The sequence below is a fragment of the Canis lupus genome, chromosome 23 (genome assembly GCF_048164855.1).
Source record: "Canis lupus baileyi chromosome 23, mCanLup2.hap1, whole genome shotgun sequence".
NCBI classification, from domain to species: Eukaryota; Metazoa; Chordata; class Mammalia; order Carnivora; family Canidae; genus Canis; species Canis lupus.
The window spans coordinates 7,346,471-7,371,473 of NC_132860.1; the positions used below are offsets into that span (position 1 = coordinate 7,346,471).

General features: G+C 39.1%; 1 protein-coding gene across 2 annotated transcripts in view; it reads right to left on the reverse strand.

The window, feature by feature from the left end:
- Positions 1–15,013: 15,013 nt before the first annotated feature.
- NELL1 (neural EGFL like 1) overlaps positions 15,014–25,003 on the reverse strand; it is an 817,686-nt gene continuing 807,696 nt past the window's right edge. For both annotated transcript variants that reach the window (XM_072793772.1, XM_072793771.1), the window contains 3 exons: positions 19,910–20,086; positions 16,995–17,219; positions 15,014–15,506 (listed from right to left, as the gene is read on the reverse strand). In XM_072793772.1, the coding sequence (XP_072649873.1) occupies positions 15,456–15,506; positions 16,995–17,219; positions 19,910–20,086 (453 nt within the window). In that variant the 3' untranslated portion in view covers positions 15,014–15,455. The remainder of the gene's footprint in view (positions 15,507–16,994; positions 17,220–19,909; positions 20,087–25,003) is intronic.

The following is a 25,003-nucleotide window of genomic DNA, read 5'->3' on the forward strand; positions in this document are numbered from 1 at the left end:
AACTCAGAGCCGTTCAAGACATGCTCGTCTATGGTAGTTTGGATGAACACAGCTAAAAATGAAAGGCCTTGAAAGTCAAATGAGGAAGGATAGCATCAAGTGGTGGTCCAGGGCAATGCCACACTAATAAGGAAGTTTGATAGGAGGGCTACTCAGCTTTGGGCTTTTTGAGTCAGAAATTTTAGCAACAACACCAGGGACAATCAAAAGTGTAAAGGTAGCTAAATAACAAATTTGGGGGAGAGAGAGAGAGAATCTAAGTCTTAGCCACCCTGCAATCTCTTAAGTACTGTAGAGAATGTTCAAGAAGGTGTTCATGCCCAGTGTGTCAGCATACTGTCAATCCTGCAATAGCAGGTGCCTGCTCTCACTCAGGCACTATACTTTTCTTTTCACATATATGCACAGATGAAATGTTGCATGAGCTGCCATTTTGTTTAATATAGCAAAATATAAATCCGTTCTGGCATGAATAGTGATGCCTTTTGGGACCCTGCTTCAGACATTGTGGGGGAAGAAGTTAATGATACAAGCTATCAAACTGTAGCATTGAAAGTAAGACCTAACTTCCTTAGGTCATAAATTGCAATAAACATACCATTTTCTTATCTCTTTCTAACTTCTATCAGTGCCAGAGATTACAGGCTGCCATCCAAGGGAAAGACGACCCTGTTTCTTTCCAGAGCATATGTATCCGTATTGTGTGTCACCAACCCCATCTTTGATGAATAAATGCCAAATGTTTACTATTTGTGGGCAGGCAATATCCGTGGTTCCTGGAGAAAACTGGGAAGATAGGCACCTGGAACAAACTGGCCCATTGGCTCTTTGGGAAACCAAACATTTGCTGATTTGTTCTCACACTCCTCTCCAGTCCTTCCCCTGTTGCATTACACTTCCCAAACCTCCTTCATCGGTAGGCTGGATGAAAGGGAGGCATCGGAAGACTACAAGGTAGGAGGAGGTGAGAAGCCAGATTTCTCTCTTGTCTCCGCCTTGAGCAACGTCCTCTGTAACTCTAACTCTTTGTAGTTCCTGTTCCAACACAGCAGTCCCCATCTGTGCCAGTTGGCTCTGGTTCTGTTTCCTACACTCTACTAACATTATGTCCTCTTGTTATCCTTCCAAAAGCTTCCAGATGCTGCTCATCTCCGACTTGCCTTCCTCTGTTTAGCCTCAGAGCTCTTCCAACACATGTGTAATGAATCCCCTGTATTAAATTCCCTCTGCTTGAGATATCTAAAGTGGTTCCTGTTTTGTTTTTCTGTCTCTGGACCCTGACTGAAACATTCAGCCATCAGAGAAAGAAACGACAAAGTGAGGTTGGGTAACATGGTGGAAAAATAATCTAGGTGAACAGAAGAAACAAAATTTGAAGTTTATTTTCTAGTGTACGAGGAGGAAAAGCATGACAAGCCCAGTTAGTTAAAATTTAACTCCTCTAGTGGATTTATCCCAAATCTACCCCTTAGGAACTCTGCAACCTTAAAGGCAAATTATTTAATCCCACTCTGCTTCAGTTTCCTCATTAGAAAATGGTGTTAAAGATAGTAGTGCTGCCATAGGTTTATTGTGAAAATTAAGGAAATTACCAGGAATGCAAGTTCATAGCAAGGTATTCATAAATGCTAGTTAGAATAAGCCCTTTTACCTTTTTAGTGTCTTGGTGACACTTAGGAGTTCCTTGGTTATTTTTGGTTTAAGCTACAAATATATGTTAAAATTATCTCAAGTAAAAATAGTATCTTCTTAAGTATCTATTAGTATCTTCTTAATACATGAATAGAAAATTAAAGAATAAATAAACAAATGTATGCCTGAAAGTGACACATTAAAGAGAGAGTAAGTACAGACATTCCCTGTCTTCAGAGACAATCTTAGGAGTGCAATGGACTCTTTTCCTCAGAATGAAGACTGGAGAGGAGATGATCTGCACCCTGGTTACTCACACTTTCCTTGATTATTTAACTTTTCACTCCACTTTTCTCTTGCTCTTTCATTTAGTCAAAAACACACTTTTTTTTTTCTTTTTCTTAAGAGGGAGAGTCGGGGAGAGGGCAAAGGGAGTGAGAGAATCTTAAGCAGGCTCTATGCCCAGTGCAGAGCCTGACGTGGGGCTCTGTCTCACAACCTTGAGATCGTGACCTAAGCCAAAACTGAGAGTCTGATGCTCAGCCAAATTTGCCACTGGGGCAGCCCCCCTCCACTTTTTTTTTAATAGGAGAGAAGGGTGAGGTGAAAACACACTTGCTAACGTCACAGACAATACTCTACTAGAGCTTTTACAGCCTCAGAACCTCAAAGTAGCAAGGACATAAGGACAGAAGCCAAGGTAAGAACAATGTGTTGTAGAGGACTATAACCAGAGAGGTTCTCGATCTTTTTTTTCTGGGATCACCTGTTCTCTGCTTCCATAATGTTGCTTTTTCTCCACGTATGCTTGACTTATTCTGTATTTTTCTTGGCTCCTTTATTTCAAAAAAACCAGAAACAAAATTCTAGAGTACTTAACACTTCCATGCCAGGTGCTAATGGTCCAGGAAGTTGTCCAAGGACAACTTAGGACAACACCAGGACCTTACCTGAAAAGTCAACACTGAAGTATTTTCCCCACTTTTAACTTCAAATTGGATTATCAAATCATTTTCCTTGCTCTGCTCGTTGTCTGTTTCGTATGTTCACTTACAAACCCTCCAAAACTTGGCTCTGATACTCCCTTCAAATGTCCTTCTTAGCATTTTCCCCTATATTCCATTTCACGATTATGTCCCAGCAGAATGGAACCACATATGGATGCCACCAAATCGCTCTCCCATGTATTGTCTTATGTTTTTCTCATTTTCTGGAACATTTTTCTATTACAGTATTCCTTTGGATATTTTCATCTCAACTCAGTCCTTTTGAAAACTTCTCTGACAATGTATTACCCCCAAAAGGATGAGTCAGGTGTTCCTCCTTTCTACTCCCTCAGCATCTTATGGTGGCCTCAATCACAGCCCTCAGCACACTGTTTTTAAAGTCATAGTCTGTAACCCCTTATAAATTTTAAGCTTCTTCAGAAATAAGGGCCAGTATTCTTTCATTCTCTTCCTTCTCTGATGGACACACAGTTGGCACATAACAAATACTTTTGGCTAAAAAGTAGGTGAAGATATTCATTAGAAAAAATGTTAGGGGATCCCTGGGTGGCTCAGAGGTTTGGCACCTGTCTTTGGCCGAGGGCGTGATCCTGGAGTCCTGGGATCGAGTCCCACATTGGGCTCCTGGCATGGAGCCTGCTTCTCCCTCTGCCTGTGTCTCTGCCTCTGTGTGTGTGTGTGTGTGTGTGTGTGTGTGTGTGTTTCCTTCATGAATAAATAAATAAAATCTTTAAAAATTTTAGCTCTGGAGTTTCAATCTATAATTTTTCCCCTGTAATGAAAATAATTTAAGTACTTACTTTTGTTGTCTCTTCCTTAAATTATCTAAATAATTGTATCAGGAGACGATAATTGCAGCATCTCATGCCTGCTTTTTCAATAATACTTGAATTACTTACTTCCCCTAAAGATAGTATGACACCTACACCTTATCTGATTCTATCCCTGGGAAGGAGTAGTCATTTGCTGACTCTGCCTTATGACAATAAGTTTTAAAATCTGGGAAAGGAAATGACTTGCCTCTTTCAGCAGGTGGGGCTCATTGGCACCTTTTAGCAAGGCTTCATTCAGAACTCCTGGGTTTTTTTTTGCTTTTGTTTTATTGAAAGAGTGTACGCAAACAAGCAGGGAGAGGGGCAGAGGAATAGAGAAAGAGAAAAAGAGAAAGAAAGAGAAAGAAGAGAAAGAGAAAGAGAAAGAGAAGAAAGAGAAAGAAGAAAGAAAGAGAAAGAGAAAGAAGAGAAAGAGAAAGAAAGAGAAAGAGAAAGAAAGAAAAAGAGAATCTTAAGCATGCTCTAGCTCATCAGGGCTCAATCTCATGACCCTGAGGTCATGACCTGAGAGGAAATCAAGAGTCAGAGGCTAACCTACTGAGCCACCCAGGCACCCCCTGGGTTTGGTTTTGAACAATCTCCATGGAATATAGTCGTGAGCACTCCGTGAACACTGGATGATCCGGCTTGCCTGGACAAATGCTGCAGAGACCACCCCACAGCCCTCACGAACATGAACATATACGTGGCAGAAACTGGGAGATTGGTTGAAGCCACCCAAACAGGGAAAATTTGAATCAACTCCAAGTCTTCCCTGTAGTTTAAAAGCTCTTTTTGTCCTCTGTTATTTGAAAAGTGCCACCAAGCATATCATTTCTTTAGAAATTCCTTCCATTGCTTAACCGTGCAGAGGCATAGGGTACTCCGCACGTACTTTTCAAGTAAAATGTTTCTCTCCTTGTGGATTTTCCCGGGGAAACAATACCCAGCCTTTTCAGCTGCATGTTTATCAGATCAAATGACTTCACATTACCTGAATGCTCTTCACCATTAGCTTTTGGTCCTTCGGCCAGTAGGTAATCATTTCCAATCATTACCTACTTGCTTGTAATCGCCTATCTACAACACACCCCTTTATCATCGTTCCCCTTCTCCATTCAGCCTGACAGCAGACTTCAAGTGCAGAGCAGCTGTAAGATTTACCTCGGCTTGTTAGCAGTTTGTCATCCTTTTAGGATTTTTTTTCTCCCTCAAAGCACCTTCAGATGTTTAAGTTACTCATTCGTATCCGTGGAGGGGAAAAAAAGCAAACTGGATCAGTGGTGTATTTTCTCAATGTCTCATCAATATGGCTAAGATGTTTTCAACTCTCAAGCATCTCAATTACGGGCCAGCAATTTATGCAGTTGCCTAAGACAATGACGTATGGGAGGGCAGGGCCTCAGATGGCATCAATAGGAGAAAAAGCATCCAAGGAGAGTCTCCAAATAGTATGTATTGTGCATTGAAATACTTGAAAGTTGATGGACTTCATAAAACCCCTCAAGGTGTGTGGTATTAATCTCCTTTTTTGATAAACAAGGATGCTGTTTTTTAGACCCGTAACTTGTTCACACTTGACGGGACCAAGGAGTGGAAAACCTGGGATTCAAACCCAGGTCTCTCTGGCTCTAGGACATGTGCTTTCTCCACCTTACCTTGTGTCTTCCAGGGACAGTTCGTTTTCATTCTTCTGTTTGCCATTTTGTTCCCCACTCTCTGTTGCACAGGTGGCTTCATTCAAATGACTCACTACGGCATCAAAATCATGTGACCTCATCCCCATGCTCCAAACCATGCAACACACCTGGTCAAGTGTCAGCAAACAGTCAAGGCTCGACTGGTCTTTCTTTCTGCATTTTCTGTTGTTGATTCCCCGACCTCCTGCACACCTGCTGACTGCATTCCCCACCCTCCTGCACACCTACTGACTCCTGCTCCCCTGCCCCCGATTATACCACCAGATCTTCAGGAATGCTGTATTTGTCTAGTTGCAACTGTGCTGTGACACTATCCAGCTTCTTAGAGCTCCTTGAAGAATAACTTGGCTACTCTTCGTGTTAAACATTAGCAAAATGAATTCCCAGCTTTAGGAACTATTTTATCCAGCAATGTTTCCTTCAACAGTGTAATGCTATGTATCATACCCTTTTGTCTGAAAGTGACCTCTTTTTTTCCTTGAATGCCTGTATGTTGCTGTTTTCATTCCTGTTTTCCCAAATAACACTGTGCAAGATAGGAGTTAAAAAAAATAACATTCGATACCTAGCATAAGTTTAAGTTCATAAATGATTGAAGGGAAAAGTGAAAAACAGAGACAGTTGTTTTTTGTTTGTTTTAACAATGAAGAGCGTTCTTTGAATCAAAACATATGCATGTGCTCAGGGGGACATTCTCAAGACACCAGAATTCCCATTGTTTTTAGGTTTGGGGCTCTGAAGCTTGATCCAAATACCCTGATTTATTAGCATTTAAGCCGCTTCATGCTGTTTCCTACTTATGCTATTGTGCATTGCATGGGCAGTTCTTAAAGGCCAGTTGAGCCTTTCTCTTGGTCTGAGTTCCTCAGTTTTACTCTTCAATTTTGAATTTTCACAATATATCATTTTTTTCACACTCCAACAGTGGGCAATTTTACTAGTTTTGCCCGTTGTAGAGTGAGAGTGATTTCTCATCTTTTTTTTCTTAGATTGCTATGTAAAGTGACTAGAAAGATAAATCTCCCCACTGAAAGGCAGTGTGATTGAACCATCTAGATCCAGACTAGAAGGGCAGATGATGAACAGGCGTCTGCCATGGACTGGACAGCTGGATGCATTTCACAGCTCACAATGCAACCCTACTCATGAGAACAAATGAAGAGTCACAGGTCTGCAGGAAAGCAGCAGCAGGATGGTTGCAGACAGCTGAATGTAATTACCCACCTCACTCAGAAAGTGGAAGTGAAAATTAACAGCTGATGAATCATGGAGCTGGGGGGCTCTTCCAGCATATACTATTTCACTCGATGCAGCATAACAAGGGCCTGCTGAGATTTACAGTCAAACGGTGGTCCTATTAGAACCAGAGTGGATCTCAGGTCCTGTGCAACCCAGTCCAAATCACTCGGCCTGACATGAAAGACCCTTCTAATACTTACCCTCAATGCCCACTCTCTTCCAGCCTACTTCATTTTCTTGTCCCTGTTCTGGGAAAAAGCCTTCCTGTTCCTAATCCTTCAAGACCATTTCAAGTCTTCCTCTCTAAGTATTTCCCAGCTACTCCATATAGCATTAGCTTCAGAAGCCCAGAACCTCCACTCACAGCTGTGTGTTATAAGACATGTTCATGTAAAACGTGGATCACTATCCCCAGCTTTTGGGAGTAGTTTAAGTATGAGATAAGACAACGTTGTTTAACGCTTAGTATCATCCTTGTCAGATTGTAAATTAATCCATTAATTGCACATTAATTCTGTATTACTCCTCTTCTCTCAGCTCCAAAAATAGAGCCTGATAGGTTGTCCATTAAACATTTGATGAGTAATTAAAATGGATTTGTTAGTGTACTTCCTGAGCACAAAATGTCCACATTTTTTTTCAAAATGCCCAGACTGGATTCGTTCAAACGACCTTTGAATGAAATGGAGGGAAGAATGTGTGATACACTGTAGTAAGTTAACAAACACCACCTGCACAATCAAGAGCTGTTATCTTGCTGGGCAAAGGGAGATATCTGTAACAAATCCTCAGGCTTAAAGACCATTACTCTAAAGCTTTATCTGGAACACTGTCAAGTGAGAGAGAGAAACCTGAAATTGACTTTCACAGAATTCATGAAGCTTTTATGGTCTGCTTGAAATTCCAGATAAATATCTGATGGACTATTTTTTGTTGTATGGTTAGAAGACTCTCCATCTCCAACCAAAGTTCTTTTTAAAAAGAGAAATGAGCATGCCGCTGAACTTTGTATTTCTGAATTTTTGCAATGTTGGTTATGGGACTGTGAATGGACACCATATACTATCCAAGCACTGTTGACCAGAGTCAAGTATCAATGAAGTCATTCACTTCATTTTCATAATTGTGTCCTTGATTCTATCATTTTTTTGCCCTGAAACCTTAATTTTCTCTAGAAAATAATTTCTGGAATGTGTAAGTTCCAGCCTATTGGTCTTTTGTACACTGTAGATGAAAGGGCTTCTTGTGTAAATAGGAGTGAGACTTAGACAGACATGGATTTACTCTGTTGCATAAGAAAGGGGGAAACACAGTCTTCAATAAATATAAGGGCTAAATCAAGATTTTTTTTTGGATTTTTTTGAACAAAGTGGAATAACTGAATGGTGGTTCCCAAAAAGATATGTCTACACCCTAAGCCCCAGAACATGTGAATGTTATCTTCTTTGGGAAAAGGGTTTTGCAAATGTAATTAAGGATCTTTTTAAAAATTTTCATTTATTTATTCATGACAGACACACAGAGAGAGAGGCAGAGACACAGGCAGAGGGAGCAGGCTCCCTGCAGAGAGCCCAATGTGGGACTCGATCCCTGTACCCCAGGATCACTCCCCTAGCCGAAGGCAGACATGCTTAACCACTGAGCCACCCAGGTGTCTCTAATTAAGGGTCTTGAGATAAGATCTCCTGTCTTATTGTCAATTGGATCCTAAATCCATTGACAAAAAATCTCTATTAGAGACACATGGAATAGAGATAGAGAAGAGGAGGCAGCAATGTGACCATGGTAGCAGAGGATGGAGCATTGCAGCCACTTGTGGTCTTTTCCAAAAGACTAAATGGAAAAGACAGAGGAGTCTCCTCTAGAGTCTCTGCTGCCACTTTCAGACTTCTGGCCTTCAAAACTGTGAGAAAATAAATTCTCGTTTCTTAAGACACTAGGTTTGTGATAATTTGTTACAGCAGCCACAGGAGACTAATACCCAAGGCTAGTTTTAATTCTGATACTCTCGCAATATGCAGTCCCTTTTCACTCACTTCAGTTACAAAGACTTTTAAGTCTGCTATATTTATATTTACTGTGTGCATATTTCTGATCTGCTGAATATCAGAGAGATATGACAAACATTTCTTTCTCAGATACATTGTCCAAATGCCCTGCCATTGCTAATGAGAAGGCATTCTGGGTTTCCCTTTATCTCTGCAGAGACACTCCAAGATGCTGCCAGCAGTTCATATGCTCTCTGTTGTCTCTGCCTACCTGGGCTTCTCTGCTTTGCTCTGTTTTGTCTGGTTGTGAATCAGTGAAGTTGGAACAGAAAGAACAGGGTCCAGGTGTCTTGTTCTTCCACCAAGCTTCCACAACACTTAATCATCATCAGTACACTTGTGTGAATGAATCCATATTTGTTGCCTGGGAAATGAACAGTTTTGATAAAAAAAAATAATACATTTTGATTTTAAACCTTTCAAATGAGTACTCTATACAAACACATCATTTGTTTCAGAAATGGAAATACTGAAGATTACTGATGATGCCTTCTGAAAGGTAGGATGCTCAAGTTCCACCGATTTAGAAAGTGTTCTAGTTCCAGTAGAATTGAACTAATGAATAGAAATGTCAATACACGTACTTTGCAGAAGCAGCTACAGAACATACTGAGGAATTCCAGGGTTTAGATACCAATAGATTCCACATGATTTAAGTGAATGATAAATGGGAGGTTGAGGTGAGGGTAAAGAGAAAAGCAACTGTTTCACTGGCCTATAAATCTTCAAGCAGTAGTTAACTCAAGGGTTTCCTGTGGCTCTAAACCAGAGGTCTGTGACAAATTGATTCCATGAGCCACATCAATCCCCCTACATGTTTTGCTTGGCCTGAATTCATCAGGCTTTTAAACTTGGATTCAGAGTTTAAGATTCAGGGCACCTGGGTGGCTCAGTCGGTTGGGCATCTGCCTTCGGCTCAGGGGCATGATCCCAGGGTCCTGGGATTGAGTCCCGAGTCAGGCTCCCCACTGAGCTCTTCCTCTCCCTCTGCCCTTCCCCTCCTATTTGTGCTTGCTCTCTCTTTTGCATGCTCTCTCAAAAAAATAAAATCTTTAAAAAAAAAATTCAAGACTCATCACATATTAAAATCCAAATTTATGGCTTCTCTTGAAAAATTGAAAAGCTTGGAAATACTGAGTCCATATCATCAACTGGCAACAATTGGCTCACAATCTACTGAGACCTATGAGATGCACAATTTATGTTACTGCAGTTTTTGTGACTCCCTCCAACTGACCCTGGGTACTTTACATTGTACCTAGTAATAGTTGGTGTTTAAAAATCTGTTTAAAATCTGTCACTCTAATTTCTAGTTTAGTGATTCATTCCTTTAATGTCATTTTCAAATTTTACATGTGGAATTATCTAAAAAAAAAAATTCTTCTCTGGTCTACAATAGAAGTGTGAAAGCTCTGTTCACAAATATGATTGAAGGCAATCCTTCACCATTCGTAAACATCCCAGAATGTAGTACCCCAGATTTTTGTTCTATTTTCTTTAAAATGTCACTTCTCAAGTTGTGTAGTGTTTGATGCTTTTGATCAAAAGAATAGATTTTTATTTTGCATTTAAAACACGCATTCCCACTTCCCACCCTTAAATTCATTTGGTTCTTTATTAATTAAAACAGTAGCACTAGAATACTACAGAAGTGTGGAAATCTTATGAGACTGGCATAGCAACACCAATAACCAGATAAATTTGTATTTCTATATGTTTAAATATATCTATTTGGGTTCTCAGTTCCTAAGATATTAATTTGCCTTTTCAATAATATTTTTAAAAAAATTTAATAACATAATATTGAAAAATTGCTGCAAATTACAGACACATTATTTTTCTGGTAAATCATTTCTTCCCCAAAGCTTGGCATTACGTGGTGGAGGCTATCTTGGAGAGTTGACTACTACATTCTAGTGTTGTGGTTATAGTGGTAGTGTTGGTTGTTATGTTCTCAGATTATCAAACAGAGTCTCTTCTTCCTCAGTGTTCCATTACCCCTGTTTGAAGCTACAACACAATGACATTACAGTTATGAACCACAGAACTGATTATGATTCCAATATGCAAGAACCAAGAAATCAAGAGAATAGAGCAGAGGCATCAAACTGACTTAAAGATCTAATTATTTATTTATAAGTGTTCTTTGAATTTATTTCTGAACACGTCATGCATGCCCTAGATTGCATTATCACAGTCTAGATTGTAAACTTCTAAGGGAAAAGATAATGTTGTCATGTCTTTAACTAGGTATACAACAGGAGTTTCATGTTTCTTGAATGGTAATTAAATATAGGTGGATAGCTGAAAAAAACTTCTTGTATAAATATGTGAGTGGATAAGAAGGTGAATAACAAATAATTCTTTGATAATTTCCCATAGATCTCAAAATGAAAATGTGACTCTAGCCTTCATGTGAATGTGGCCTGTAACATCCAGCTACAGCCTACCTGCCCAACCTCGTATCATTTTCTTCTTCACTTCCTGGCCTCTGGTTCTACTCACAACCTTCAACACACCAAGCCTCTTTCCACCTTGCAGTCCTTTGCACTTATTTCTGGAGTTATTCCCCCAACACTTTGCATGTATGGCTCCTTCATATTCTCCAGATCTCAGCTGGCCTATCACTCCCTTAGAGAGTTCTTCCTAGATCACCTCACTAAAGTGGGCTTCTGCAGTTCCTCTCCTTTCTTCTTCCTGGTTCTGATGTAGTCTGTGGTCACGTTGCTCACTTATAGATTTTCTGGTTTATTGTCAGTCTTTTCTACATGAGTCCACAAATGCTATGAAGATAGAGACCAATTTTATCTATTAACTTTTGTATTTGCAGACTGCCACAGTCACTGAATTAATGAAAAAATAAATGCGTGAATAATGATATCAGAAACCAGACTACATGCAAGATTGCCTTTCAGTGCCAGATTTCATTCTGAGGGGTGCATGTATGTGTTCTTAACCTCAAGAATATGAATCACTGTATTTTTAAATTTTGCTATAGAGCATGAGATTGGGTGATTGGGTATATGGTTTGTTGCTATTGTGGATTTAGATATGCTGAAGCTTTTAATCTGAGTATTTCTCAGTTCCTAGTATCAGAATTTCATAAAGCACTACCATAATCAGGAGGGAAATGGAACACAGAGACAATGACAGATACTGAAGCTCATCCAGGATTGTGTCTCAATGTCATCCATTTAGAAAGAGTAAGAAAAGCTCACTTGAAATTTTTTTTTTTTAAGCTCACTTGAAATTGATGTATGGGAAAACATTTGGAATCATTAGCTGGATGATGGGAAATGTGGGAAAACCAGTGTGTACTGGGTGGTTGTTCTAGGTCTGTCACTAATTAGGAACTCTGGGCAAGTCACTGCTTCCTCTCTGAGTGTTGGTTTCATTTGTGGAAGTAAATATGAGAGATTAGGTCAATGACTTTCAAGCTGTGTTCTGTTGAAGTTGTGAGCTATGGTGTAGCACATGTGAAGGGGTTCTCAATGTCTGCTCCAATCAGAGAAACTGCTTTTACAAAATTGTTATATTGGAGCACTGAATATATTTTGATTTTTCCGAAAAGTCTTACTGCTTAAGAACATTTGGATGCCATTAGGGTGGACTGTTTCCACTATAAGTGATAACTCTTTGATATCTAAAAGATTATTAATTCAATTTTTAAAATTGAAGACACACTCTAGGCAAGACACTCTTTTGTGTGCTAGAAGATGAAAATTGTGCATACCCTCATCTATAATCTATTGTAAACACATACAATGTCTACTAAAAGTCCACGACAGTGACATAAGCACAGAACTATAAAGCTCAGAAGAGGGGAAGTTCTGGGGATATGTATATATGTGTATGTATATACAAGTATATATATATACATACAACATATGAATATATATTAACATATATGCATTATAGGTTACACATAATAATTATATATTGATCTTCTACTTACATATAAAACATTACATATAATACATATGCACATATATATTTCATATGCAACCTAGAAGGAAAGAATGAGGTAAAGTTTGTGTTTAACAGATGTGTCTAGTTCATACATAGAACTTTCATCTCCACTCATATTCTACTTTTCTGAATCACAATGTTCTTATACTACAGGTAGTTGGAAGGTAAGTACATAATTGCTTATGAATTCCTCATTGTTTCCTAGCAGACTGTGTGTTAGCTTCCTTACACCTGTGGTGGTACAGGCAATGGTTATGGTCTTTAAGGACTGCTTTGTTTCATTCAATGGACATCCATTTTACACTGCAAATCATGGCATGAGACTTAAGTAAATTCCATCAAAAGATTAGCACATTTAAAAAAAAGTATAACAAGTTTTTCAATTTCTAGATCAGGAAGTTATTTCTGACCGTTATTTCAGTTGAATCTCCTAATGGATTTGAAGATTCTCAACACCTCCTAAAGGCTCACATAATGGTGATCTTTAAAGACAACGTTGTTCATCTTTATTTCCCCAGTAGAGCTTAGCAGAGTATCTTATGTATAAAGCACTCCATTTTTAAATAAGAAAATGTTATCAATTACCATATAAAATAGAAGAAAATGCCTTTTCTATTGGAGCTGGCAGTAGTGTAAATTGTGCTGCTAAATATCAATAACATTTTATCGTCAAGTTAGCACAGATTATATTTACCTATCAGATCTAAAATGAAAAGAAGATACTGATTTTTATGATTGTAGTTGTAAAAAACCAGGATTTCAGGATGAGCCATCACTGCTAATGGCCTTGCAATAAAGAATGAACATATACAAATTCAAAGAAAATGATTAAAGTTTGAAAATTCAGTTGGAAAAAATGGAAACATTCTAAAATACACACCAGTGTTCAGTTGTCTTCTATATAAGAAATTGGTGAACTTTTTCTGTAGAGGGCAAGATGGTAATATTTTTGGTTTTGTGAGCCACATGGTTTCTGCTGGAACTACTCAGTTCTACCACTTTGTCTCTTTGGTATTAGAGGACATATTAATGAATGTGTTCCAGTAAAATAGACAATGGGCCAGATTTGTCCCAGGGATCAGAGTTTGCCAACACTGACCAACATGGCTACGAATGATTCTTGTAAATGTCTCTTTCTTTCCGATGAAAATTTAAAGATATTTTTAATGCTGGGTCATAAAGATTTTTTTCAAAAGAATAATTTTCAAATTCTCCATCCCAAGATCACATTTAAGGAGTTGAAATAAAGTAGAGATATATTCTAATTTACCACACTTAGCAGTAGCCGTCAAATCTAGTATTTAAACTACTATTGACATATTCAGCACATGAAGTTAATTTCATGTGGTAAAGTTTGTCTTCACAACAATATCTGATAATATTGAATATAATCTCTGGCAAATACCAATGAGTAACGGCAATCTGAGCTTATAATTTTTAATTAATTTGGGGGATTTAAAATATTATTTTTAGCACAACTGACTTGACATCTTTTTCAGTGCTGGGAAAGTGAACAAAATTTCATGAACCACACTCGATTCAGAATAATGAATTCAAGAGCCTTAGGTAGGGGATCCCTGGGTGGCACAGCGGTTTGGCGCCTGCCTTTGGCCCAGGGCCCGATCCTGGGGGCCCGGGATTGGGTCCCGCGTCGGGCTCCCGGTGCATGGAGCCTGCTCTCCCTCTGCCTGTGTCTCTGCCTCTCTCTCTCTCTCTCTCTCTCTGTGTGACTATCATAAATAAATAAAAATAATTAAAAAAAAGAGCCTTAGGTATTACAAACTACTAAGATGTGACTTACCTGAAACTACAACCTAAGTTTGAATTCTCAGCTCAGATAAAATGTTATTTACACATTTTGTTTTGTATCACTCAATAACTGCTAACTTTTGAAAATATGGTAGTGTCTCAAATGAAAACTTTCACTATTCTAAAGTCATTAATGAGCATAGAAATAACTTTTCCTAGCAGGGCATCCTCTAACCATCTGAGCGGTTGTGTGGTCTAGAGGAAAATGCACTGGGGAGGCATCAGGAGACCTGGTTACCAGTCCCAACACTCCATAAAATCAACTAGATCTGAACAAATTGGTTGCCTAGAACACATTAATTTACTCTTCTGTAATGTAGGAAGAATACCATTCACCTGTGCTAGGAGGTTAACTTGTGTTAGTCGGTATGCAAGTCCCTTGGAAGTTATCAATTACCATATAAAACAAATGCAAAGATTCTTTCTCTTTCAATGCCTGGAAAGGTGGTAAGCACTGCTGCTTCTAAATTGTGACTTACACATTTCTTCTCCCTTCCCTTATATTCCCCAAATGAATGAGAACATACACTGTTTGTCCTTCTCCGATTGACTTACTTCACTCAGCATAAGCTTTTGTGTGCAAAAGGGAGGAGAAAGCTATTCTAAAAATAATTATATAATAATCTTTGTGGTCTTTCCTCTCTTCAATATATCATAATTTCTTTTACCTTAAGCTGAATGAGTGAGGTTCTAAGTGTGTTCAACAGTTTGAAATGCAAGTATGATGCAGCGAGACTCAACATACATATATTCATCAAAACATTTCACAGGGATCTGAATACTAAGTATACAGTGGATGGGACAAAATCACAACAGGCAACTTTATTTGTAGAATTTGATCCAAAACTCAAGAAAAAAAAATAAATTAAAAGAGTGGATTCGCTATCATGTTAGTACACAAAATAAAACAAGAAATACATCAACGTTTACCATGAGATCATTTAAATGTATTCGCAAATGATTTGATAAGGGAAACATGATTTACAACACGAGAAACTTCTTTTAACAACCATAGACTTAAATGCAGTGCACTGTAGGTCACCTAGACTAGGTTAGCAAGAATGAACAAAGTGATAGGTCCAAGAGGTAACCCCCACACACCTTCCTCAGACGGGACTTTGGTAATTGTGGTAAAAAACAAAAACAAAAACAAAAGAAACACCAACTCCTGTTCTTCACCATGCTGGATGGTCATTTCGTCCATTTTTCTCCCGCAATGATGAGTCTATTTTAAGTACTTCAGTTATTATGAAGACACTCCAAATCCACAGAACAGCAGACGCTTCCATTCTGTGCATCAAGACATAAGTGTTAGCCAAATGAGACAGGATATAAATCAATCAGCAGTGTGCATCTTCATATTCAATATGACCATACCTATGTTTTGACTCCACGAATGCTACTGAAAAATGAAGAAAAAGGCTAGAGGAGGAGTGGAAAGGAAGGAAGGACATATGAAATCCTTTTGAGTCCCTCCTGCTAGCTCCTGCTGGCAGCGCAATTTTATATATCTGAGCTCAAGCCAGGTTTGGGACTCCTCTATAGTTCCAGGTTGTTTATACAACTGATTCACTGGGATTATTCTAAATAAAATTGTTTCCAAAAATAAATCCCTCAAAGATAATTTGCCATTAACAAAGCGAATCAGAAGTACCACAAGGACCTGAAGGCAATTCCGAAATGGGTCTCAGAAAGGTTTGCATATTAGGAATCCAGTCTGTCATGGGAACTATGAAAGGAACAGTACATATTTAGATATATAAATGGTTGGAGATTCATTAAAAATCAAGGAATGCATTAATGTAAATATACCTTTGTAATCCCCCTAAACGAATCTCAGACCTGACCTCAAAGAAATACTACTAAATAACACAGTCTCCACATCCCCCGGTCATTTTGTTTGCTGGGGCTGAAGGTATGCACAGGACCATGGCTCTTTTGCTATGTAAAGTTTGATATCAGCCTTTTTCTATTGGAGCTGAATCTTAAGATGGTACTTTCCAGAAAACAGAAAAGAATCCAGCTTTATCACAGCCATAAAAACAGCCATTGGTAACCTTGCCCTGATGTCTGAAACTGAATCAGGATTTGATAGGACCAAATAGACTAATATTTTAAATGTGCTTAATCATGGGCATCTTGCACAGGTGTTTTGGCAGAGATTGGACACTGCCTACCCCCTGCTTCAAGCCGGCTGTAGTCACAGCTCTTCGCAAGCGTTGCAGGCAGGAAGGGGTCAGTTTTTAATTTCAAAGACATGTGAGGATCCCTCATGGGAACTCCTCCAAAAAGACAGAAAAATAATCACAATTAATTAAATCCTGCAGCAAGAACTTCAGGTTTCCGCATTAGGCACTGTGATAATTAAACAAACCAAACAACGTCATAGAACACTTTTTTTTCTAACACTGACAGTTTCATGAAAGAGCTTATAAAATTTTCCAGGATGAAAAGAGATCCCTTTTCTTTCTTTTCTTTTTACTATGCAGGTCAAAATAGCTTAAATTGGCCATAATTGGTCCTGGTGTCAATTGTTAAAATTCTGTAGTTCAAAGGCAAGAGAAGGGACGATTTTGTTCCATGTTCATTTGGAGTTTGCCTCTAAACCCGGAGCAGCTATGATCCATTCAGGCATATTAACCTCCTGCGAGAAGTAAAATGCCTGCCTGTGTTTTCACCTGCCCCTCAGAATCTGTGCATGCGGAAACATCAGGAATGGGCCTCCTGCAGGTACTGACAACTGTTCAAGGCCTGATTGTTCTCAGGACCTCCAATTACCTTGCATTTGCAGGTTGTGCAGGGAGATCCAGCCATTGTCCACACTGAGCCGCTAAGCCTTGAAATGCCATAGCTGTCCAGGCAGGTTTTTCTGATGTCGTAGGCGATGTTATCAGCTAGGCAGGGGTCACTCACGCAGCGGGGACAACACTCCCCTTCCAAGATGGCTGTGTACTCACAGCTCAAATTGGGGCAAGTGAGGGGCCAGCAGTCTACCTCTCCTTCCTGTAGAGAGAAAGCCAAAAATGGCTCATCCTTGTTCTTATGCACAATTTTGTGCCCAAAGTCCCGAGGGGGGACACGGTAATTCTCATCACTGTCCTTACTGAATGTTTTTACTTCCACCTTTATGGGGAGAATATGCTTCCTCCTTGGAGAGCTACTGCAGCTATCACCTCCTCCCGGGTGTTTTTGCTGACTGTCTACTGCAGCCCTAAAAAGGGGCAAGTCTTGTCTCTACGCGCCAATGGCAGCCCATAATTATTTTTATCTTCATACTTATGATCCTTATCATCATTATCAGTACAATTCCAGATTAAGTTTTGAGGCTTTAGGTTTTGGGCTTGTTTCTTTATCTCCCTGGTGCTTAGCATGGTTTTGGTCAAAAAATGCTAATCGAATGAGCAAATAAGTGAAGAGGTGATAAGGTGCTGGTTAGTGTTTAAACATTTTTTTTTTTAATTTTTATTTATTTATGATAGTTACACAGAGAGAGAGAGAGAGAGGCGCAGAGACACAGGCAGAGGGAGAAGCAGGCTCCATGCACCGGGAGCCCGACGTGGGATTCGATCCCGGGTCTCCAGGATCGCGCCCTGGGCCAAAGGCAGGCGCCAAACTGCTGCGCCACCCAGGGATCCCTGGTTAGTGTTTAAAGAGGAATTAATTTCTCTTAAGACCAAAGGGGAACGTGAGGCACTATAATATTTCAACCACATCATAAACTGAGCTCCTAGGATCAGACTTAAAATTGAGATTGGGCGATATCAAGAGAACTATTTTAGAATGATTTTGAGTATGACATGTAGCTAGTGACATCACTAACATGTAGCAAGGTGTCACAGTTCAGATGGAGCCTCTGTGGGTTTCAGAATCTGGCAATTGTGGCACCATTGAGCTGCCTATAACTATTTCTTTTTTTTTTTTTTATAACTTTCTCTATGCAGCCTCTTTTGTTATCATGACAATTCTTTATAATTTACGCAAACTCACATCTAATTACTTGGTCAGCTTCACAAAACAATGGCCTTTGATGACAGACTATGTCTATCATGCTCACCACTTCATCATCCAGAGTCTAGCACATGCAAACTCTTGATAAATAGTCACTAAATATGACCCACATTATACTCAAATAATGATTAAGCTATGTGTTCACCATCTTCAGTTTTCTCAGGAAATATTAATCTTAGGGGTTGGGGATGGGAGTGGAAACACTTATTCTATGAAAATTTCATGTCTGAAATTAATCCCAATTCTTCTAGGTGCCTGATGACTGGCTTCTTGAAAAAGAAATGCAATTTTCCAGACTTATGTGGAAACAAATTTTATAATTGTATTGGCTTTATTTGCCCTTGGGTGGAGCTTGAAAGAAAATGGCTTTGATTTGAATATATCTGGGTTATACTCTTAAGTATCAGGAATGATTCAAAAGAATGTATTCTATTAAGATGATCTGCACATTCACCGGGAGACTTTAGAAAATCCGATAGAAATTTACAGTTCAATTTTTCTAAAGGCTTGTCTTCATACAGTATCCATAGACTAAATTAGGTAATTTCAACAAATGTTAAACTATCAAAAACAGCTAACTGGTTCTATTACAAGTTGACTTGGCTGTGACTTGATTCCAATAGTTACAACTTCCTCACAGATGAACCATCGTATTCACTATGATTATGTTTCCCAATAGTCTTTGCATCCTTTGAAAGCTTTGTTTGTGGTCTAATCTGAAACAAAAAGAACCAGGTCCAGAAATTAAGTTTTTTCCTCTGGACATTCTCAAATCTGATTATGCCATTAGTATTTCTATGTTAAGATCCAGAGTTACCTTCCTTTTTTTCAATATGAAGGTTTGGCACTCAAAACAGATTTTTCTATCTCGGAGATGTTACCAATAGTGACTATTGTGCCCTAAGTACTTCCTATGCACCAAATAGTATATTTGTGCTTCATATATATTCTCTCATCTTCACAGCAGAACTACAAAATAGGTATTCCACTGTGTGCAATGAAGGAAAGAATGATCGGTGCAATTTGAGGACCTGCTCAAATTAATAACACAGAGCTAAGACTGAATAACACGGAAGTAAGACTGAGTTCTTGGCGTCTCTCATTCAATCCCTGATATTTCTGCTATGTTCTGTTATTTTTCATATTGAAGCTTTCAATAGTTAGGTTCCAAGAGATCAAAGATTTGGCTCTAATAGAACTACAAGTCTCAGTCAAGGCTTTGAAGGCTATCGTGCAGGGATTTTTCTTGATCTGGATTTGCCAACAAGGAGCAGTTGTAAACTAACCTAAGTTGGGCCAGATCTGACCCATAAACATTCTTTTTGTCTTGTATATTGCTTTTTGCTTCATGTTTAAAAAAATTTTTAATTCCAGTAGAGTTAACATACACTACTATATTAGATTCAGGTGTACAATATTCAACTATTCCCTACATCACCTAGAGCTCATCACAAGTGCACTCCTGAATCCCCACTGCCTATATCACCCCTCCCCTCCCCTCTTTGTATACTATTTTAAAATAGTAGAATCTGAAGGTCTTTAAGCAGAGCATTTGCCCCTTAGTAGCCACAGGACTCAAGCTCCCCGAAGAGGATTGCAAATAGCAGGAAACTAAACCCCATAGGCAACAGTTTGCAACCTTTCCAGAGAAAAGGGACAACATCCCATCAGGGAAGCTGACATACCAGACACCGGCACTGCTGGCAGCTATGAGTCCAATTGTCTCCGCTTCGATAGAGCTTGTGTCCATTTTGATCTAAACATTGACTTGTGACCCTGGTGTCACACTCTGGGCAACAGAAAAGGTCAACGCTTGGGTTCTGGCAATCACAAGCTGTCCGTCGGCAGAGTATCTTTCCATCCTGTTTGGAAATGAGGTTAAGGAGGTTACATCATTAGGGAAACGAGGCAGCGGCACTACGAAAAGCAAACCTTATAAACACTTTACAGAGCACATAGGAAAGATTTCTTAGGTCAAAGTACTCCCCTGGCCACCTTTCATTTTGTTCAAAACAGATGCACGTGCGTGCACGCACACACACCCTGTCTTTCCCTGACCTTGCCTGCAGAGCAGCCCAAGTGAAAATGAAGAAATATCTCCAAGTTTAAAAATGTCAGCATGTTCTTTGAAATTCTTCCTAAATGTTTCCAAAAAATCACATTTCTAAGCAAAATGACAATTCAACTCAGCAGTTAAAAATGCATATACACTCAAGAACCTGTTTGAGGGGAAAAACATGCTACTTGTATTTTTATTTTTCCCAGTTCACAATGATATGATGAGATGCATTCAGATGCATTCATTGAATTTTACCTCTGTCTCAACTCTGGGAGGAAATCTGACTATACCCTTTTTACAGAAGAATGAACTGAGGCCCAGAGATGCTCACTGATTTACCCCGCATGGAATCAGCGATCTCTAAGGAGCACGTCGGGACTTCTGGTTTCAAAACAATTCTTTTTCTGCAAGACAGGCTTTAAGGTGCTTATTACAAGGGGCTCTGATCACGTGCCACTTTCCACCTTGAGGCAGTTGCCCAAATAATAGGCACCGAACAATTTCTGGAGTAATGGCCCTGAACACTCATACTCATAAAGACGTGAACTTCAATAGCGCTCAAACGGTAAGACTGCACATTTGCAGCATGTCCCCATTATACAGCTGTTGCTCACGGTAATTTATCACCTTAGACAATAAAGATGCTGAAAATGTAAGGTAAGACCTGTGGCCACCATCTACGGTAATAACTGCTGTGGTGAATATTTACAAAACCAAAGACTCTCGGAGCCAGTGGTACCTAAAGGGCACATGAGCAAGCCTTCTGGACCTACCCTTGAACCTTCTCTAGAGCAACCATAGTCAAGTCTTCAAGCCCATGCTTGAAGCTGTTGAGTCTCAAGGAAACCACCATGATGGAAGGCATTCGAAGTATGTATCTCTGTTCATGTCTGAATGTTAAAAACTGGACTTCTTGTTGCCTTTACCCATTGATCTTTGTTCACACTCTTGCTAGTCACACAACTCCCAATCCCTTGTGTCACATTTTCAACTCTTCTTGTTCTTGGAAGACAGGATTTACGCCTCCACTGAATCATCTCATCTCTAGATCAAACATCTCTAGTTCTTTTTTTTTTTTTAACCAGTCCCACTAGTTTTGAGTCCTTTCACTGTTATCTTTGCCTTATCTTCAACAGTTTTAAGTATTTCCAATAGTACTAATATTAATAATAATAGTAATAATCCACCATCATTTAACACTTATTTGGGGCCATACTTTGTATTAAGCCTTTTATATGCATTAGCACATTTAATCTTGATAATTCTATGGAGTATGATTCATACTCCATTCCTCAAATGAGGGATCTGAGTAAAAGAACTAAATATAATTTTTAGTAAAAATCTACCAACATAGTGAATTAGGACTCATGGTAAAAATCTGACCAACATAGTGAATTAGGACTCACAGTCATCTTGCTTTAAGCACTGTACTTTCTTTAATGCAGCCTGATTTCAATATTTACTTCCCCACTTACTATGGTTCTGTCATGGTGTTGATTTATATTGAGCTTAATGAAGACTAAAACCTCATAAGCCCTAGCCCCATCCTCTGCACTTAGTTATTTGGGGCTGGCAACTGTAAAACCTGATGTTTATCCTTACTGTACTTCACCTTGTTAGATCCATTTCATCTCTCTTGCCTGTCACAATATTTTCTAAATGTTGTTTCTGTCACCCACCACAGTTTGTCCTCCTTCACAGCTTAGCGACATCTGCAAACTTGATGGACATGCCCGCAGGGTCTTTACCTACTTCATTGATTACAATGTTGAATAGGACAGGGCTTGCTGAGACAAGTTTACTGTCAGCCAAAGCCGAAATCTTTAAATGCTTTACATTTTTATAGAGAATGGAAAGGAGACATGCTGGCTACATATATAATAACATAACAGGTTGAAAAATGCTTTTCTCTATTGCTGTAAGAAATGACAGTAAATCATAATTTTCCAAATATCAAGGGAGGAAAGACTATACAAACACATACACACTCAAGTTAAGTGAGCTGAGTCAGAGATTAGGCTGGATGAAGAACTGTCCAGATTCTAGGAATCTTCCAACTATAGGCCTTTATTTTAACTCGCTAACATATTTTGCTTGTGTAATCATTGCCCAGAATGACTCCCTAGTGATTTATTTTAGTCAAGAGGTTCAAGAAAGGTAATGGTAGCTATAACATAGAACTATTTGGTCAGCTCAACTACTGAGGTCACAATATCACTCCCCCAAGTATAGAAGGACTGGGCCTCAGTAACCCACACAGCTATGTCCACAAACCATATCAAACAGGGACAGATTCTTTCAGAAGAGGCTACTGTACTGCAGGCAATGAGGCCCAAACAGAATGTCAGGTTTCTCTCCGCAAGTGGGGATTAAAAGAATGAATAAGAATAAGTGGATAGCCTCCAGGGTTAGTATAAAATAAAGCAATTTCATATCTCATCAATTATGTGAAAATGCCAAATAGGGCTTCTTAGTTTCTAACATATTTTAGAACAATGGCTATATTCATTTTGCCTTTCAAATTACAGAGTAACTGTCAAGAAAATCATTTTTAATAATGAAAATGTCACAGGTGGCTCCATTAATTCAGTGAGAATGCCATTACAAAACCTCAACTCACAGAATACAATCACACTAGAATCCAAACTTGGCAAGAAAATGGAGCTCAAGGATGGTGAGCAATCCTTCTCATGGTCGATCTCTGGGCTCATTCCCAAAGCTTGACCTCTATCCCAGCTGAGGTGGCCAGAACAAGCCCAACTTAAAAGCCAAAGATATATTTTCCCACCCTTCTGCCATAGAAGCTAAATGCTTTTATGCAGCTTATTAGTGCAAGTTCAGCTGTAAACAATTAATAACCATTATAATATTTAAATTGCTCCTGAATTTTAAGAAGGACATAAACCTCCCCAGCAAATAAAAATGAATTCTTATTATGCCACGCAAAGTCACAGATTTTATACTATAAATTATACAGTTCATTACTGAATAGTTGACACATTAATTTATTTACTCCAGATTGCATAATATCATTTATTTTTTTGCCACAGTCTTGAAACTTTTATTTATTTATTTTTATTTATTTATTTATTTATTATTTTTTAGTCTTGAAGCTTTTAAATCAAGAAGGTGGACTTAGGTAAGATTATTTTTGTAAATTGCATAATAATATAACCTGGGGTTTGGCAAACTGATGCCTATAGGCCAAATTCAGCCAGTTGGCGATTTCTGTAAATAAAGTTATATTAGAACACAGCTTCCCTCATTGTCTGTGGCTGTTTTCACAGTCTAATGGCAGAGTTCAGTAATGAGACAGAGACCTTACAGTGTGCAAAGCCTGTCTGGCCCTTTACAGAAAATATGTTTTGATCTCTGGTATGAAGGGTAGAGTTAGGAGTGGTACTCTGGACCCACCCATCTGTTCTATCTTCTCACATACAAATTTATTGCGGCGTGCTATGCAATCTTCTTTACAAAATATTAACTCTGCCTTCAGGTTACATCCCACAACTAGTCCATAAGCCCTATTAGCACCTCTCTCATAAAAACTTTAAGAGTCATTGAATCCAACTGTCTCATTTTAATCAAGAGGAAATCAGGTCCAGAGAGGGGAAAGGACTTTTCTATACAGCAAATTAATGACAAGATAGGAACCAGACTTTACTCTGGACTTCCTATAAAACACTGAGTCTCCAATACGCTGCCTCCTTGTATCATGAGGAGGCTGAAGGGTAGGATAAAAGGACTTCACACAAACTGAAATCAGAATTCAGGGGCGACAGTTCTCAAAGCATGGTCCTCTGGCCAGCAGCATTATAATCTCCTGGGAAATAGTTAGAAACTCAAATTGCTCTTACCCAACCTATTGAACCAGAAAGTCTAGGGGTAGAGTCGGTGATCCAAGTTTCACAAGCCCTCCAAGAAGATTCTGGTGCAAGGGAATGTTTGAGGATCTCTGATGGAGAAACAAAGTAACCCAGTCCATCAGGGAATTAGCATGGCATATAACCCTCCAGGTTCCACAATGAAAGGCAGGGTTTGGAACTGCAAAGTTTGGAAGTATGAAGTCGGGGAATAGAAAAGAAGACCCTATTCCTTGAAAGGACCCCTAGGGTTTTGAGGGCAAACCAAACTTGTCATTTTGTTCATCTTTTAAAGAAAAGGAAACACAATATTGTTGGTTAGGTTTAGGAAGCAAAGCATTTTTATGAGTAAATACAGAAATTTCACCTCTACCCTGACCCCAGGCACAAGCTGACATATCCCTGTTCTTTTCACTCTGTGAGTGAGTGCCACATGGAGAACACCAGGGTTATTTTATTGTTAGCTCCAGGCAGATAGAGCTTTCTTCCTGCTTGAAGGAACTACTTAGGCTTCCCTACCAAGGCCAACTTCCTTAGTTTGTGGGCAAAGGTTTATATGAGGCCAGGACAACTGGCCAGCATTCCAGACAATCTCTTTACTTTATCCTCCTTTATCCTCTTCTATGTTGCCAGAGCAATTTTACTCTGACTTTTTGATGATTCAGGGCAGTGGTGGTGGTGGTGGGGGTCAGGGGGGTATTGGTTATTTACAGTATCCATTTCCCTATCCACCTCTATCATTCCCAGAAAAACTCAAGACCTGGTATTGCTTGAGTCCTCAGTACCGCATTTAGTTTCAGGATGAATGCTATTCACTTTCCGATTAAGAAAATGAACAAACAAAACAAAACAATGCT